The 17,187-nt window shown below is 43.8% G+C and overlaps 2 protein-coding genes and 1 long non-coding RNA gene across 3 annotated transcripts in view; all 3 read right to left on the bottom strand.

Annotated features, from left to right (window-relative positions):
* Positions 1-874: 874 nt before the first annotated feature.
* Positions 875-2,469, bottom strand: LOC138225243 (fish-egg lectin-like). Its single transcript, XM_069184771.1, has 4 exons — positions 2,373-2,469; positions 1,759-2,004; positions 1,240-1,582; positions 875-1,152 (listed from the first exon to the last, which is right to left on the bottom strand). Exons 1-4 carry the CDS (start codon positions 2,419-2,421, stop codon positions 1,011-1,013), a joined length of 780 nt encoding a protein of 259 aa, XP_069040872.1. The 5' UTR covers positions 2,422-2,469; the 3' UTR covers positions 875-1,010.
* Positions 2,470-2,539: 70 nt separating this feature from the next.
* Positions 2,540-17,187, bottom strand: part of LOC138225249 (maestro heat-like repeat-containing protein family member 1) — a 33,643-nt gene continuing 18,995 nt past the window's right edge. Inside the window, exon 5 of the mRNA XM_069184781.1 lies at positions 2,540-2,747. Within this exon, the coding sequence (XP_069040882.1) occupies positions 2,702-2,747 (46 nt within the window). The 3' untranslated portion in view covers positions 2,540-2,701. The remainder of the gene's footprint in view (positions 2,748-17,187) is intronic.
* On the bottom strand, positions 9,079-15,793 carry LOC138225254 (uncharacterized). Its single transcript, XR_011183794.1, has 2 exons — positions 9,628-15,793; positions 9,079-9,437 (listed from the first exon to the last, which is right to left on the bottom strand). It is a non-coding gene; the product is annotated as an uncharacterized lncRNA (long non-coding RNA).

Genomic DNA, 17,187 nt, shown 5'->3' with positions numbered 1-17,187 from the left:
AAAAGTACTGTGTGGAACCATATTGTTGCAGTTGGTAAATCTCAATGACATTGTATCAGCAATTGTTACATACTCAGCCTACTTTAAAAGTTTAAATTAACATTTTGAAAGATAAATGGAAAAACCAATTACAAGTAAGGAAGTAAAAATGTAAACAATCGCCTGAAAAAAGTCACAGTTGAGTGGACTGTACACAATACTGCTTCACTTGATTACAAATGCACACACACAACTTGGTAAAGTACTAATAGGTGTTATTTTTGTAATGTGTTGTAGGTATTCATATGGCAACTGCATCTTCAATTGTACAGGTTCACCAAGCCCCATCCCACTCACCTAGTTACAGCAATGAAGTATCACACCTAAACCTGAGTTAAACCTCAGGTGAGTATTCAACCATGAATACGAACTATTGTAAAAAAAAAAAAAAAAAAAAAGCACCCAGTCAACATAGTCAGGGATGTAATAGAAAGTTAAGACCAAGTGCTTTGAACTGACACATTATGGGAACAAGTGTTACACTGAAGTGGTTTAGGGTTAAGAGAGTGGAAGGCATTGAGGACCCCAGTCACAGCCTCAACTTACATCCCTGTTTAGGGCCACTGGAAAAGACCGATCAGTGATGCTCCCCAAGAAACATGGGGGCACTCTAGCTAATCCAGTCATGCACAAAACTGGGACTAAGCCACTGTGGAATCAGACTAGGTGTTTCATTATCTTATTACAGGCAAAGAGCCATGTGAGTAGAGGGCTTTCAGGTCTGGATATTAATGCCTAATGGGACATGCCAGGTAGTCTTCCTCATTAAATCAGGAGGACTGGTTTTAAGATCATTAACCAATTTGAAGCTACAGAATTAGACACCACAGAAGAACAGGGTTTTTCAGGCATTTTTATTGCAGCACAGAGAAAACCCAAGACGGGCATTAATGCCTCATTCCACTCTGAATCCTTCATGCAGCCCACTCATGCCTGTCACTTTCCACTCAGGACCAGACCACACAGGCTGCTCAGACCTGGCACCTCTGGACTCGGCCATCTTTGCACACAACCCAGAGGATTCCTCGGTCATAGGACACATGCCTGGCCACACCAGCTGCCCTTAGAGCCCACCAGCTCCTGCCAAAGGGGTTACAGGCATCAACACCAAGCCTACAGGAAAAGGCACAGGGTTAGAGCAGCCCAGAATTAGGACAGTCATTCATGCAACCATGTGCATTAAACCCTCCCCCAGCTCACCTCTTGAAGACCACTCCATTCCTGTTCACCCCATACACACTGCCATCTGAGCCCACCTCCACCAGGGACAGGGAGCCCTGAATGGGGTACCACCTGTCAGAGCCTTTGCAGGAATCCCCACTCACATCCAGCTTGACGAAGATCCGGTCCAACCTGTTCACTCCCCAGCAGCCAAAAGGCCCACAGGAATAGTACTTGAGGGAGCCCACAACAGGAATCCAGGGGATGTTGCCCTGGCCAGCATACTGCACAACAGGCCCGCTGTTCAGGCAGAAGATGGAATTGGCAGCATTGACACCAACCACGAACTTGTCTCCACCAGCATCAATCTGGATGAGGGAGCCTGCAGAGGAGAGCAAGAAACAGCTATTCTCAGCAGGGGGCAGTGCAAAGCTCATTCCTCAGTATTGGTCATGAACACTTGAGGAATGAAAGATGTTCTGGCTGAAAGCAGCTACTAGCCATGGATAAACTTGAAAGCTATCATTTCTAACCCATATAGATCAGCTGCAGCCTCACCTGGCTGTACTTGGATCCACCTTCCCCGAAGCCATTTGAACACAAGGCTGGCGAGACTCACACTCCAGAGCCCTGCTGGCCCCACACTCACATGTTTCCCCTTCATGGCCAGAGAGACCCAGCTGTTGCCCTGGTAGCTGACCAGGTTGTCTGCATTGTCGACTCCACACACCCTTCCAGCACCAGCATCTATCTGCTTCAGACTGCCAGGCACAGCCCGACACTGCAGGGCTTCAGCCACAGATACTGGGAAGGAGAGGACACCACTGGGTCAATGATCACTTAAAAGCAGCCTGAGCTGAGGGCAACATAGGATCATGAGCATCCGACAGAGGGACTAAGTCAGTATACGAGGACAGAAGAAACAAGCCAATAGGGCATTAATGAATCAGCAACAACCACAAGTGAACAGAGCTCCATACACAGAGAATCAAAGGTTTGCAGAACTTCAAGAGCACACAAACATCCATGTCATGGATTTAACACTCAGGCAGCATCTATACTCAAGATCAAATACCTATACTGAAACCCTTAAATACTAGCAGCATGCAGTTAATCCTCCCATCTGCCTTTATGCTGCTCCTTTTAGTCAAAGTAAGAAACCCAAACCTTACCTAGAAAGAATCCTACAAGCAAACACAACACACAGCCTCTCCCTTCCATGTTGATGAGTGATCACACAAACCTCATGTATGGTATAAACCCCCACAGTGGCCTTTATATACTCAAGGCTGCTGGGCTTCCACTCCTACACACACCTGTCTAACCAGGTGTTAAATTGTGAACCATAACGAGCTGCTGATTGAATCACTCAAGTATCAATTACAGAAGACATCATTAATTATATTCTTTCCATAGACCTTATCCTCAGGGTTTAGGAATCACGGCGACAAGAACTGAAATTGAAGCCCAGTGCTTCAGATAGTCATGAGCTGGATTAGTACTAATACCAGCAGTGACATCCTCCAGTAGTGCAGGTCAGGGGTGGTCTAAATTAGATAACGAGACAAATAGTTTCATTGCAAAGCTGAATGTTTGGTTACTCTTGCTCTTTGTCATGAGATATTTTTTTTCATTTCAGATTTGATCTCCCAGATTAAAGATTACATTTTTCTGAGCACTTAGAGGAAAATATCTGGGCCCTAGACTGAAATATTCCAAGTCCAGTCTTGTTTTCTCAGTTAATGTCATGTGGGAGAGGATTAGTGATACTTAAAATCTATGAAAGCACAAGTTCCTGCGTTCAGAATGGGGAATTAATGATACTGTAGCTCTTAAAGCACTTAATTCACGAGTGACCATTTGGACAGCACAGTGGTGTGGATTAAGGACTGCAGCCTCACAGTTCCTGGGGTTGATGTCCAACTGAATTTCCTGCTGTGTGGAGCTTGCATGTCTTCCATGTGGATTTTCTCTATGGGATGTAATGGAAAGTTACTGAAAAAAAGTGTTTTATCCTAAATATGTCTGTTTACGGGCAGAGCTGTGTTGTAAAAGCAGCTGGATTCTTAGAACAAAGTGTGATTGTACCCAGCGAGTCAAGGCCATGGGATGTTCTAAGAATATGTTGATCTCCGTCCCAGCAAAAAGGCGATGGGTAACTGCATGTAGCCGTCTTTTCTGTCCTCAGCCTAAGACCTATAAGGACTGGAAAATTACTGTCTCGCCTGTCTTTGTTTTACCAACCTACCATAATGAAGTAAACAAGTTGAGGTGTTGCATCAGCTAAGTGTATAAAATAAGGGACCTTTTCCTATTTTACTTTGAAAATCAGCTCTCACTTGCTGCACAGACTGGTGGTTGCTGTTTTTCCCTATTGCGCAATATGATTAATTGCATTACTGAGTGAATGAGAACACCTCTTCTGGCTCGTCTTTGATAAAATTCCAAGACAGGGACCAGTTTGCTGCCAATTTAGAAAGGCATCCTGGCTTTTCAAAATAGTTTACAGGTATGTAAAAAGTTATGTCAATGATTAAAAAATTGCAGCTTAACACAGACAACACAGCAACAGTGTAACGAATGATACAATAATAATAATACTATACATACAGTACAATCAGTACAGTGAGAAGTGCACTACGAAGAGTTACTCACAGTCCAGAACACACAAAGAACAGAACAGTACACAAATTGCACAATATAAATATGAATATAAATGTATTGCACAGGTCCCTGGCATATATTGCCCAAAAACGGTTTTAAACGGGAAAAAGAAAAAGAACACACAGTGGATGCGTTGTACAGTCTTATGGCAGAAGGCAAGAATGACCTCCTGTAGCGCTCCCTGTCGCACCGTGGTTCGATCAGTCTATTGCTGAACATGCTCTTCAATCTCACAAGCATGTCATAGAGGGGATGGGAGACGTTGTCCATGATGGCCTCTACCACTGCGTAGAAAATGGCACTCGCCACCACCAACTGATAGAACATATGTAGCATCTTACTACGTACATTGAAGGACCTGAGCCTCCTCAAGAAGTAAAGTCAGCTCTGACCCTTCTTGTAGATGGCCTCGATGTTCTTAGACCATTCCATCGTCAATGTGCACTCCCAGGTACTTGTACGAGTCCACCATCTCCGCCACTCCCATGGATATAGACAGGAGTATGTTTGACGCTTTTCCTCCTGAAATCTACCACCAGTTCCTTCATCTTTGTTACATTCAATTGCAGGTGGTTCTCCCCACACCACTCCACAAAGCTGCTGAGCTCTTCCTCTGCACTCTTCCTCCTGCCCATTCTTGATACATCCCACTGTAGCGGCAAGGCTTATTAAAATACAGGAATTAAGTTTGCTGCTCCCTTGCCAGTCCCTCTCTCCTTCATCTCAGTGGTGCTGGATACAGAGAGGCCATTCCAGTTGGTTCACATTTAAGGTGTTTTTCTAGCCGATAGAGTGTCCTGATAAGGAACAACTCCCAAAGCTGAGATTCTCCAGCAACCCTAATAAATGGCCATCTCTTGCGCCTTACTGTCTGGGAGAGTCTTATTCAAAGTTGTTTACAACCCTAAGGTCAGAGTGCATTGTTACCCATCCTCAGCCAATCAGGAACTGGTAGGGCAGGTTAACCCCACGTGGGTCTCGAATGCCCACAGAACTTTCAACCAACGAACGACCGTAGTTCCTCCAGGTAAAACAGGCAGCACAGGGCTTCCTTGGGGCGCCTCCTGGACATTCTCAAACTCAGCTCCTTCTGGACATCCTCAGACTTAGGTCGGACCACCACGTAACGGCCAGTGTGTCCGAGAGTCAGAACTTCACTTCAACAAGTGAACTACAGTCAGAACTGTGGACAGCTGAATCTGTGGATTCAGGACTTGCGCTACATCAGGAACGAACCGGTCTTCTTCCTGTCTAAAGAGTGTGACCTGCTTGGACCCACAGTCACTTTTCTCCTGTGGACAAACTCTGCTAGTTTCAGCCAACACTAACTAGCCAGTCTTCAGAGAACATCAGCAGAACACCGCAGCAGAAATCTCTCCCACTTTTCTCTCGCTGAACCAGCACTGCCTGGCACCGAGCCAGAGAACGCCGATTGGACACAGCAACAAGCCTGCAGCTGTTTGTGTCCGCGGGAGATCTGAATCCACACAGATTGGATGAGTATTCAACATTCTGCATTACAGCTCGAGAATTCAATTGTTACCTCAACCTGAGATTATATCAATTTAATTCCTATGAGTGATGTACTTGCTTTTGAGTATCTAGTGTAGAAGTTGTAATCCAAGTTCATTTACGAAACGGTCTAAATGAATGATATACTGAACGTATGTCCCTCTTGGTTTGTAACTCTTCATGACTGAATATATACCTTTTGTATTCTGCTAACCCTCACAATAAGATCTGTTATGTTTATATGCACATTTTATGTATTAATAAATGTATTGTGGTGTATTAGTATCCGTGTGTGCGTTGCTGAGTATCCCTCTGGGTCGGTCTTCTAATAGCCATCAAAGAATCATTTTGTGACTTAATGCTACAATTAATAATTGTCCCAGTAAATGCACAAAACCCCTACATTTATTGGTGTCTCATGAGAGGATGCCTACCCCACAATTGCACAATTGCAGCACATCTGAGAACATCTGCAGGTGGCATGACTCTGAGTTGTATTTAAAGTCCAAAGTATAGAGGGTGAAGCGGAACAGAGAAAGAACTGTCTCTGAGGAGCCCCTGTGTTACTTACTACCTGTTCAGACACACAGTTCTGAAGTCTCACAGACTGTGGTCTGCCTGTCAGATAGTCAGTGATCCACAAGATCATGGAGGCACCGACTTGTATCTCCTCCAGCTTCCTCCTTAGAAGTAAGGGCTGGATAGTATTGAAGGCACTGGAGTCAAAAAACATAATCCTTACAGTGCTGCCAGCCTTGTCCAGGTGTGAGTAGGCCCTTAGCAGCATGTAGATGATTGCAACCTCCGCACCAAAACTGGGCTGGTAGGCGAACTGTAGGGTGTCCAGTGATAAACTATCTAGAGATCTCAGGTGGGATCCAGCCTCTCTAGTGCCTTCATGACATGAGAAGTCAGCTCTACTGGTCTGTAGTCATTGAGGACAGAGGGGCACCCTTTCTTTTGTACCGGGACCAGGCATGATGTCTTCCAGAGCACAAGGAATCTCTCCAAGCGCAGTCTCAGGCTGAACAGTTGCTGGAGCGCTCCACTCAGCTGATCCGCACAAGCCCTCAAAACTCTGGGACAGACGTCATCTTGACCTGTGGCCTTACCCTGGTGAAGCCTCTTCAGCTCCCTGTTCACCTGGTCAGCCGTGATGGTCAGCCTGGCCTGGGGGATGGTGCTCATAGCGCTGTAGGTGCTGCAGGTGTTAATGGCGGAGGTGTTGGATAGTGGCAGCTGTGGGGGATGGGGGGGTGAGTAGCTGTCGGGGGTTGTAGCTGTAGGCGGCCATGATTGTGGGGGATGGAGGAGGTGTTGGGCAGTCGCAGCTGTGAAGGCTTTGGGAGCGTGTGGCTGTGAGGGGATGGGTGTTGAGCCACAGAGGGCCCTAAATCAAACCTGTTAAAAACTGGTTCAACTTGTTGGGCATCTCCAGGTTCCCCTGGACCCCCAAACAGGCACCCCCAGCCTGTTTGAAGCCAGTGATCTCTCACATGCTCCTCCATACGTCCCTCACCCTATTCCTTTACAGCTTGTCCTCTACCTTCCTCCTGTAGGCGTCCTTGTTCTCTCTAAACTTCTGCTTTAGTTCCCTCTGTACACCTCTTCCTTATCCCCCCTCCTAAAGGCTCTCTTCTTATCATTCAGAAGAGCCTTCAGGTCGCTGGTGATCCAGGGTTTGTTATTGGAAAAGCAGTGTACGTCTTTGGTGGGGATGGTGTTGTGTACGCAGAAGTTAATGTAGTCAGTGACATAGTCCATCATGTTGTCTATGTCGTCCCCATGTGGGTCGCACAGCACATCCCAGTTGGCAGCCTCCAGACCACCACATAGATCCTCCATAGCCTCTTAAGACCATCTCCTCACAGTCCTAATGCCCGAGGTTGGCGCTGGACAATAGGCGTGTATAGTGGTGTAAGCAAGACAAGGTTGTGATCTGATCTGCCAAGGGGGGGAAGGGCTGTGGAACTATACGCATCCTTACCGTTGGCATAAAATAAGTCCAGTGTTTTCTTTTCTCTGGTCGGGCACTTAACAAACTGGGGAAAAGTAGGCAAAGTGTTGGAAATAGAGACGTGGTTTAAGTCCCCTGAAATAGCTATTAAAGCGCTAGGGTGCTTTGTTTGTAGCCTGGCTGTGACTGTGTGTTTGATGTCTCACGCTGCCTCTGCGTTCGCCGTGGGTGGAATGTAAACAACAACAAAGATGGTGCATGTAAACTCCCGCGGCAGATAGTATGGATGCAGTCCTATGGCAACCAGTTTAATGTCCGGGTTACAGAAGCGCTCCTTTACATGAATATGTCCAGGATTACACCATCTGTTGTTGACAAGCAGAGCGAGCCCCCTCCTTTCCTCTTACCGCTCACGGCGTTTCTGTCCGCCCGCACCGGCTGAAAGCCGCCGATGGTAACATTTGAGCCACGTCTCGGTGAAACACATGATACTGTATTCTCTATACTCCCTCTGGCTCCTCACCAGTTCGTCCATCTTGTTCACTAAGGACCTCGCATTTCCCATGATGATCGAAGGAAGATAGGGTTTAAATCTCTTTCTCTTTGCCTTTCGCGTCACACCACCCCTACAGCCTCGGCTTCTCCTCCTCAGCTTCTCTGGAACTGATGGCTTCTCTCCAGTGAGTAGAGCCGGACGCGTTAGCGCGATCAGCTGGTTCCGCGTGTAGACAATGCCTTTGTAGCTATCGGCACTGCAACCCAATAGAAACAGAGGTCCGAATATCAGAAAAAACAAGAAAAAGTATCTCAGCTTTCCTAGCATCCATCATGTTGTGATCGCAAATCTAGTTGCCGGCAAGGGTATGAAGAAAAAACACTAACACACTACCATTAACTAACTGAAAGAAACAAAAAGACAACAAAAAGACACAGAGCTGCTCTAGCAGGCTGCCACTAACACAGCGCCATCTTCTTAGATGCGTTGTTGTAGCTGCTTGTTGCCCTGTTTAAGGTAGAAGGTCACCCCTGTCTTAAGGAAGACATCCCACTGATTCTCTCAAAGTTGATCTGCCAGTCCAGATTGAAAAGAGATGAGCACGTGGGGTTCAATCTGGAGCTTATACAGGACTGTGCCACAGTCATGGGATTCACAGTCTGTCTTGGATCTCCATTAACTCACTTGTGAGTTTCGGTTCAGTGCTGCAGGGGTTCAGGCAAAGACCTTCAAGCTTGTGGTGGTGGAACATCTGTTCCAGTGTGGGCTGCCCACGAAAGACCTGCTTTGATATGAATGAAGACATAAGACTTCAAATCAGCTTTCTAGATGAAGTGAAAAACAACTGAGTCGCCCTGCAGTGAATGGAACCTTTCTGAGCTGCTGTACATATCAGAAAGCACTCTGGCTCATTCTGGATTCTCTCAGAGGTTGACAGCTCAGGGGATTCATTTTGTGTTGAATGTGGAGTTAGTCTTCTCCACAGCCTTCACAAAATAACCTGATTCTATACCAGATTTAAAATCACAGCTATTGATTTCACATGGGGTCATAAACTGCATATCATTTATTTTAATGATGGTGCTTGTTTTACAATAAAACTGAAAAAAAAACCAATTAACAAAACATCTGATTCAGCATAATCAAGTCCAATATAATAAAGTTTATAAAGTGTCAACATCATTAGAGATGAGGCAAGAAGATTTCAAATAGGATCCTGAACAGTGCTCCCAGGAGAAACAAATACAACTCAAATTGAACTTGTACTTTATTGTCATATGTAACTTATACTCATTTTTCTAAAACTGATATACTGGCAGGATGTAACACTGAGTTTTTGTCAGAGTTCCATCTCTGTTTACATCATGCTGAGTCTTGAGGAAGAGCTGCTAACAGTGTCCTGTTGTTCCTTGTCCCACTGTAGCTGCAGCCCAGAGCTCCCTGCAGTGCAGAGCACCTGACTCGTGTGCTTGTGGAGGATGTGCTGCTACTGCCTCTGCAGGATCCCAGGGGCCTTGAGCTCCAGGTAGGACTGCTAGACTCAGCCGCTAGTGTTTGGTACAGGCGGCAGACGGTGTCTTAAGAATACCTGCTCGTGCATTGTGGAACCTGTGAAAATTCACAATGGCTGTACATCCTTTTGCAGAGCACAATCCCTGACACATGTGCTGTACCCTTTTCTTAAAAATGACTCATTTCCAATTTTTTGAAAAGGAGACATTAATTTGGAAAACATTGGCAGAGTATTTAATATTTAAATGATTAATTAAAGATTTGCCATTTGTGTACAATCACACACCCAATTCCTAGTCTCTACTTCGTCTTCTTCATCTGCTGCATCTGGTCAAGCTGCTTGGACCAAGGCTGCACTCACAGGGTTGTGTGTTTTTTCAGTCTGTGTCAAGGAGGCCCTGAAGGAGTATGTCCTCATGAGCTTTGTGGCATCCCTTCACAACCCCAGCAATCAGGATCAGTCAGAGCTGCAGTGATCTGGCCTCACTGCAGTTTACGGTTCCTTGTCAGTAATGTTCCTGAATGAACATGAAATAAAACCTTGGACTTCCTGTTGAGCAGCGCCCTGAGAACTGTCAGTCCATCCCAAGTGTTTGGCTTTACCTCTTCTTGCACAGGATGAGCATGTCCCTGCTCCATACCGAGTGGGATAATGTGTGTGTTTCTGTGTGTTCAGGCCGAGCAGTGTGAGCAGCAGCACTGTGAGGCAGAGCTTTGAGGCTGTGCTGGCCTGCTGGTGTGCCGATGAGAGTGTGACTGAAGTAAGTGCCTCTGTCTACAGTCTCTGCCACCTGAGACTGGAAACCTCTTCCAGCTCGATGCTCAGGCAGACTGTTGTCAAGCTTGTCTATTATCTCTTCCTGTATCCTTTCATCGTCTTTCACTGTGTTTCTTTAGAAAGTGGTGCTGCTTTGGTCTTACCTGCTGAAGTTCCTCACCTGGAGGAGTTATGAGCTTGGTTAGCATTGGGGATCAGATGGAGTGTCACAGTCCAGTCCAGAGCAAATTTGCTCCTTGGTTCTGGGACTAATGATTGCCTCCCCTATGTGTCTGCAGCTCCTCTCTAACACACAGAGCACAGTGGCAGATGAGGTGTGGGCCTGTAGGCTCACTCAGGACACAGTCAGAGTGCTCTGCCCTCTCAGCTCCACCTCTGAGGAGAAGGCGAGTCTGACAAAAGGCTGAGCTACATGAGAATCTGGGACTTTTACTCACTAAAAGTCTTATTCCTCACCTAGTGTTGTGACATAGTGACATAGCAGGTTTGTCTGTAATTTGCTGTGTATTAGATGTTGTAAGGTGTGTGGCTGTTCAGGCTAGGTTCATTCATGTGAGCTGTGAGCTGTGTTTCCATGAGCAGTGTTTGATTGTCCAGTAGAGGAGAGAGCCCATTCAGTGTGAAATGTGCGTTCTGCGCTCTACTTCAGTGTGTTGTCTCCAGAGTGTGTTGTCTCCAGAGCTAACATGTCCTCTCAGTGCAGCTGTACAGAGCAGCCTCCTGAGCTCAGTGCTCACTGTCCTCTTCTCCGGTGTCACAGCCCTTCCTGTACCAGTGTTTCAGTGCAGCTGCCCAGAACATCTCTCAAAAGGAGACTGTGAGAGATGCGCTTCAGGACAGTCTACAGGAAGTTCATTTTGAGAATCCTGCAGAGAGAGAGGTGAGGTGATCTGTTCCCACTCCTCACAGACTCAGGGCTTCTACTGCTTCTACAGCCATGAAAACTGTAATTCTCTGAGCGTTTTCTTTCTACACAACTGATGGACAGACAAGGAGTATCTTTGAAAATCTTCCCATCTGACCTCATACATGGAGTATGAGGACAGATGGGCAGATTTTCAAAGTACTTTTCCCAAGAGAAGCATGTTCTACAGTCTTCAGAAAGTCACTGAAAGCTGAGATATGTTATTCTAGAAACTGACAACATATGAATGGAAAGTAAACATTATACCATCGATCTCTGGTATTCCTTTAAAGGGGAACTGTAACACATTTTTATATTTAGAGCTTAGAAACTATCAGCATTGATGAGTGTATTTTAAACCACAATAAAAGTCAGATGTAAGCTGTTACCAGTAGAATCGAATATTGTAATGCTCTGTTTAGTGGGCTTCCCAAGAAAACAATACATTCCTTACAACTTGTTCAAAATGCAGCAGCACGGATCCCAACAAAAACAAGAAAGAGAACACATATCACTCCTGTTTTGAAAGATCCTCACTGGTCACCTGTATTTTCTAGGATAGATTTTAAAGTTCTTTTACTTGCTTTTAAAGCTCTAAATGGCCTAGCACCTATGTACCTTACTGAATGTCTGTCATTATATGTTCCTATACAGTACGTGACCTGAGATCTGCAAATACTGGCCTTCTGCAGATACCACATGTGAAATACAGAAAGAGTGGAGAGGCTGCTTTTTGTTTTTATGTTTCTAAATTATTAAACTCACTACCACTTTTTATCTGGTAGTCAAGCTCGGTACATTGTTTTAGAAAACATTTGAAAACATCTTTTTAATTTAGCTTTTAGTTAAAATGGTTCTCTGTTCTTTCTATTTATCTTTCTTTTTTATTTATCTTTTATTGTTCTTATTCTATTACGACCTTCCTAATTTCTATTTCTTTTTCAAGCATAAATTGACATTGATGTTGCTTTACTGTATTACTGTTTTCCTTTACAACTAAAAGTATATCTCTTAATTTAAAATTTTATTTGTACGCTTGGTTTGTAAAGCACTTTGAGATGCTCTCTGTATGAAAGGTGCTCTATAAATAAAGTTTATTATTATTATTAGGAGCACAGTTTAAAAATGTACATAGATTACTGGAGGAATGCAGGAAACTAGATGATGAAAGAGCTAGGTAGAGAAGGAAAAAAAACAGAGGACTTCTGCTTTATAAGGCTGAAGCTGAAATTCAAGTACTCAAAATTACACAAGGCAAATGAAAAGTTAGGACATGGAAGTGTTAGGAATGTTTATAAAAGGCTTAGACGCAGGGATAGTAAGCTTCGGACACTTGAGCAAAATGTTGTGGAATGTGAGCAGGAAGTCATTCTGAATGAACTGCAGAAAAGTGAGTTAGAGAAGGAAAAGGCACAACTAGAGAAGAGTACTGATGAATTGCAGGAACAGTTGCAAAAGATTAGATATACAGTACAAAAAAAGGAATCACAGAATTACAAAAGGAAATGTGATTCTGAAGCAGATTTAGCACATGGGGAGAGGGACCTGAATGAGCAGGTGCAGTTCTGGCAGGGAGAATATGAAGGCTTGAAAACAGAGACAGACAGGAGAGTGAGTCACAATATTAGCACGTGTGAAAAAGGAAAGTATAGTGATGCTGTAAGAGAGGCTTATATGGATTTAGTAGCAAACATGAGCATTCGTGCACGAAAGGTCTAAGATAGTCAGAATAGTTTTGGATAAATTGGTAGGTATTCAGGTCGACAGATTGCCAGGGGAAAGTTTTTGTAAATATCTTGTGTTAGAAGAGAGACAAGTTTCTAAAACATCTAAAAGAAAAACTGTTGCAAGAAAGTAATTGAAGCCTTGCCACAGATGGGACCACTTAATATGGCCATAAATATGGAACTGCAGGGACTTCTTTCCAGGAGGGTAGCAGGATGCATTTCGGACTCAGGGAGCAGAGAGGTGGTGCAAGATGCTGTTAACAGTGGAAGCAGGGATTCGGATGCAACGCTTTCTGAGAAGGAAATTGTCTACAAAATTACAAATCTAATTGGCGACAGGGCAAGTACAGAAAAAAACATTAATGAAATCCTGGCACGGTACAGAACTGATATCTTGCCTGAAATTGTATATGGATTTGATGACCTCAGTGAGACAGACAAGGCTAGGATCAGACTTATCAATGAGTTGTTCTCTGAATTGCATTTAATTGATGCCTTGGCACATGAGGCAAATGTTACACTTTCTGTCTGGGATGATTGTTGGTGGCGAAAAGGTGGGCAGTGTTAGTTTAGACTGGATGCCTAGAAGGGTTGGAGAGAGTGGTACAGTTAGATTGATTAGATCAGTGTGCAAAGCCATCCATGAATGAGGGTGTGAGAAAAGTGGCAAATCTGTACAGTTTAGATCTTTTTTGTTGAGCCAGGGAAAATCTGATCATGTCCCTCTGATTCCCTTTAAAGGAAACTGAATTAATGCAATGTTCCACAATGCAGCTAGAGTTTATTTTTTGCAAGCTGAATTGCTGGAATTCATGCATGATATACTGTAGGTGATGAAAACAAATTAATACAAGCACTGTTTAAGGTTTTGAGTGTAGCTCAGTTGCAGGATGCAGAGCACTGGGAATTATTTGTAAGGTTGTGACAGAGCAGTTGTGGAGAGCTCTTGGAGCACGTTTTAGAAATGAATGCGAGATACAGGGAGCTAGTGTATAAGCTTAAGGAATGGCAGGCTGATAGCAGTACGTAAGTCAGAGGTGAAGTACGCTTGTTTACCAACATGGAGGCAAATTCCGGACCTGTTCTGCAGAAGCTCACAGAATAGAGAAGCCCTGAATTATAGGACATGACTAGGCAGGCAGAGGAATTGATCCTTCCTAGTTTTGTAAAGGTGTGTTGTAGGATGGTAACAGATCATTTGGAATATGGCAGGTACTGTATGATAAGGTTTCAGAGGAGATGTATAAAATGTTTGAATCAGCACCAAGACACATGTAAGCTATGAGAGGGACTTGGGAATCTTTGACAATTTACTTAAAATACTGGTCAGAGCAACTGCTATAGCTGTTGAGGGTTTGATCATGTTTAAGGAGAACAGGTCTTGGCAGTGGCTTGAAAAACTGGAATCTGAAAAGAAGGCAGAAGTTTTATCTCAAGCTTGAGTATCAGTTAAAGAGCAGAGGGCTGTGTTTTGGGAGAGGATGGATAGGATAAGAGATGCCAGGTTGCAGACACTTAGAGAGAAGGAGGAAAAAAAGATAGAAAAAGAAACGAGATATAAGGACAAAGGAAGTACTAGCGGTAGAGACAGGAAAGTATGGGGACTTTGGAACAGCGAGGAAGAAATAGATGAGCAGCTGAGGCATTTAGATGAGAACAAGAAGCTTCCTGCAGTTACAGCACAGTTGAGGTTTAGGATATTTGTGAGAGGAATGAAACATGAAAATGGAGTTTTCAATTTTTCAAAGGAGGGGAAAAGGCTTAGTCTAGAACAGCTGATTGATAACTAAAAAAGTGTTTTCAGCAGGCCAGAGGAAATCCCAGGTACATCTAGAGAAGACAAAGATTAATGTTTGGCACCATCAGGACATACTGTTGAAGAAAAGGTAGAGTTTTTAAAGGAGGCTTTTAAGCAGCATTTTAAGGCTGGGGGTCTAGGTAGAAAAATGGTTTGTATAGAAAGATTAAGAATTCTTATGTTAATTAAACCAGAACACTTGTTAGGTAAGAGAGTTAGACATGCTTTTGAAGAGAAAGATAGGAAGGTGAGATACAAGGGCACAGTCGTTGAAATGAGCCTAGATGGCCAGGAGTATGTTTTTAAATAAATATGATGGATTTAGAAAAATGTGGTGGTTTGCTTTGTGGAAAGATTATATGAATAGTTATTTAGAATTGCTTCCTGTTAGTGCAGAGGACTTTGTAGGCAAGAAAATGGAGCACATTTGTGAGCAGTGAAGATGGGAGTGAATGCTGGTGGCCAGGCAGGGCAGTCCGTGTAAATAGAACAGGAGAATTGTTTGTTGTGGATTGTGTAGAGGAGGGTGATCACGTTTTAGGCTTTAATTGATTATCCATTGTTAGATGATCACATGGATAATGAGGTGAGGGTTGTTGCTTAGATTTCTTAAGTTCCGGGCAGTTGCTAATGTTACACTGTGTGTCAGATGCAGATAATTTTGAGGAAGACGAAAAGGAAAACATTCTGTAGCTGATGTTGATGCGCCAGGGAGGCTGGTGAAAAGTTGATCCCTGGAGCCAGCAATACGAAATTACTGCTCTATATATAATGGCTGATGTAAATAACCTCCTTGCCTTGTGATAGCTGGTTTCCAACATTGTCTATAGTTACTTGTGAGTTATAATTTTTACACTGTTGTTCATTGTTATTTGTTGAATATGTATGTTATTCAAGTACAGTTTATATCCTGTTAAGATTTATCTTATGATGTAGCCGTGCAATGCCTGTGATAATGCCTTTTTTCCCCATCAGGTCCAAAGAAAGTGCATATCCTCAGAGACTCTATGTTGTGGGGCCTGGAAACACTGATGCCAGCAGAACAGGTCTGGCTGCACCCTGGCACAACACGTAGTGCCCACCAGCACCTGTACCACCTCCAGGCCCTGAACGAGGATATATTAATGATCATTAACACGGGGACCAATAACAGAGCCCAGGGGGACTCCTCCTATGACATCCTTAGAGCTAGAAAAGAACTGACTGTGGCAGGAAGGAGAGCATCTCCTTGTAAGGTTCATATGGCAATTTGCTAAGTTTTGCCACGGCTCTGCGATGCCTCTTTGCTGCTGGAGCTGTGAAAGAAGCTACCCGGGCTCTTTCACAGCTCCCCTCTCACATGGACCATGTGCAGCTCCTCAGGAGCAACAGAGTGCTTCTGCAGAACCAGCAGCCCGTTGCTCAGGTCTTTGCTGCTGATGGGCTTCATCTCAGGTCCGATGGGAAAAGGAACTTTTCTCAGTATATTTTACATTTTATTTCTCATTATTTTAGAACTTTATTTTGATATTTTATTTTACTAGTGCCAAATTTATTTTTTATAATTTACTTGTTTACTTTCATTTTGTGATATTTTGATTTTAGTTTGTCAGATCAAATGCACATTTGACCAGTCTTGTAAATTATCACTTTTTACAAGATGTGGAAAAAAGTGCAACAATTGACTCCAACGTTATTTTAATATTCATGACTATATTTGAATGCATACCTTTTATTATGCATAATAATTATTAAATGTGTAATTTATATGTACATTGTTTTGTATAGGTGAAACCTTTCCAAAATGTATAAATCATTAAAGATGATTAAAAACATTATTTTCCATGTTTAATAATTAGGAAGTACAATTAGATCCTGCTTTAACAATGTTATCAAATGATCAGTCTAATTTGTTAAAAAACCAAAGGACTTGAAGTAAAAAGAAATGACTAACACTGTTTGATTAATTTTAAACACTAAGTTATAAATGCAGACGCGATCGGTGCCATTAGCGCTCAGTCTGTGCTGCTAGGCTCCGCCCCCTCTGTGACGGACGCAGTGGGCGGGGCGCTGTTCTCCAGCCTGACTGGGGAACACGGACCCGTTGATCTGTTTCACACCACAGGAAGAGAAGAGAAGGAGATTGTTTCTGCACGAAACGCGTGTTGTGTTTCACTGGGAGCGACAACACCCGAGATCAAAGCGTGATGAACTATTACGGAGCAGATATTGCCTTAACCCGCTGGGCTGAGGGCCGACCTCCTGCCCACAGGACGCAGGGTGCCCAAGGGGCAGCCGTTGGGGTGGAGCTGGGGTGCGAGAGTCGCATGCGAGGGAGAGGAGGAAATCATGCTGGGATTTATAGTATCTGGTGGAGGAAGGATGACGGGAGCGATTGCTTATTACCGACAGCTGAGTACAATTGAGCGTGGTTGTTGTCACCCCTCCCAAACTTTCGTTATAAACTCCATTCATGAAATTCAAGTATTTTAAAGGGTTAATTATAAAGTAAAAAACGTACAATGTACACAAACATTATAAGCTGATCACCCGTTTCTTAATGATCTAATCCCGTTTTTTATAGCGTTTAAAGTCATGCAATGTTCCAAGCTGGGACACTTCACTGTATCGTATTGTAACGCCCTCGCCTGGTGGTGAGG

Source organism: Lepisosteus oculatus, chromosome 27 (genome assembly GCF_040954835.1).
Source record: "Lepisosteus oculatus isolate fLepOcu1 chromosome 27, fLepOcu1.hap2, whole genome shotgun sequence".
Classification (NCBI taxonomy): Eukaryota; Metazoa; Chordata; class Actinopteri; order Semionotiformes; family Lepisosteidae; genus Lepisosteus; species Lepisosteus oculatus.
Note: the sequence above shows the minus strand (reverse complement) of the source record. Positions and strands in the feature narration are given on the sequence as shown.

Excerpts from the sequence above, each read along its gene's own strand:
- LOC138225243 (XM_069184771.1), bottom strand. The coding sequence starts at position 2,421 with ATGGAAGGGAGAGGCTGTGTGTTGTGTTTGCTTGTAGGATTCTTTCTA. Across the intron at positions 1,583-1,758 it reads GTGGATCCAAGTACAGCCAG|GCTCCCTCATCCAGATTGAT; the intron begins GTGAGGCTGCAG and ends TCTCCTCTGCAG. Across the intron at positions 1,153-1,239 it reads AATGGAGTGGTCTTCAAGAG|GCTTGGTGTTGATGCCTGTA; the intron begins GTGAGCTGGGGG and ends CTTTTCCTGTAG.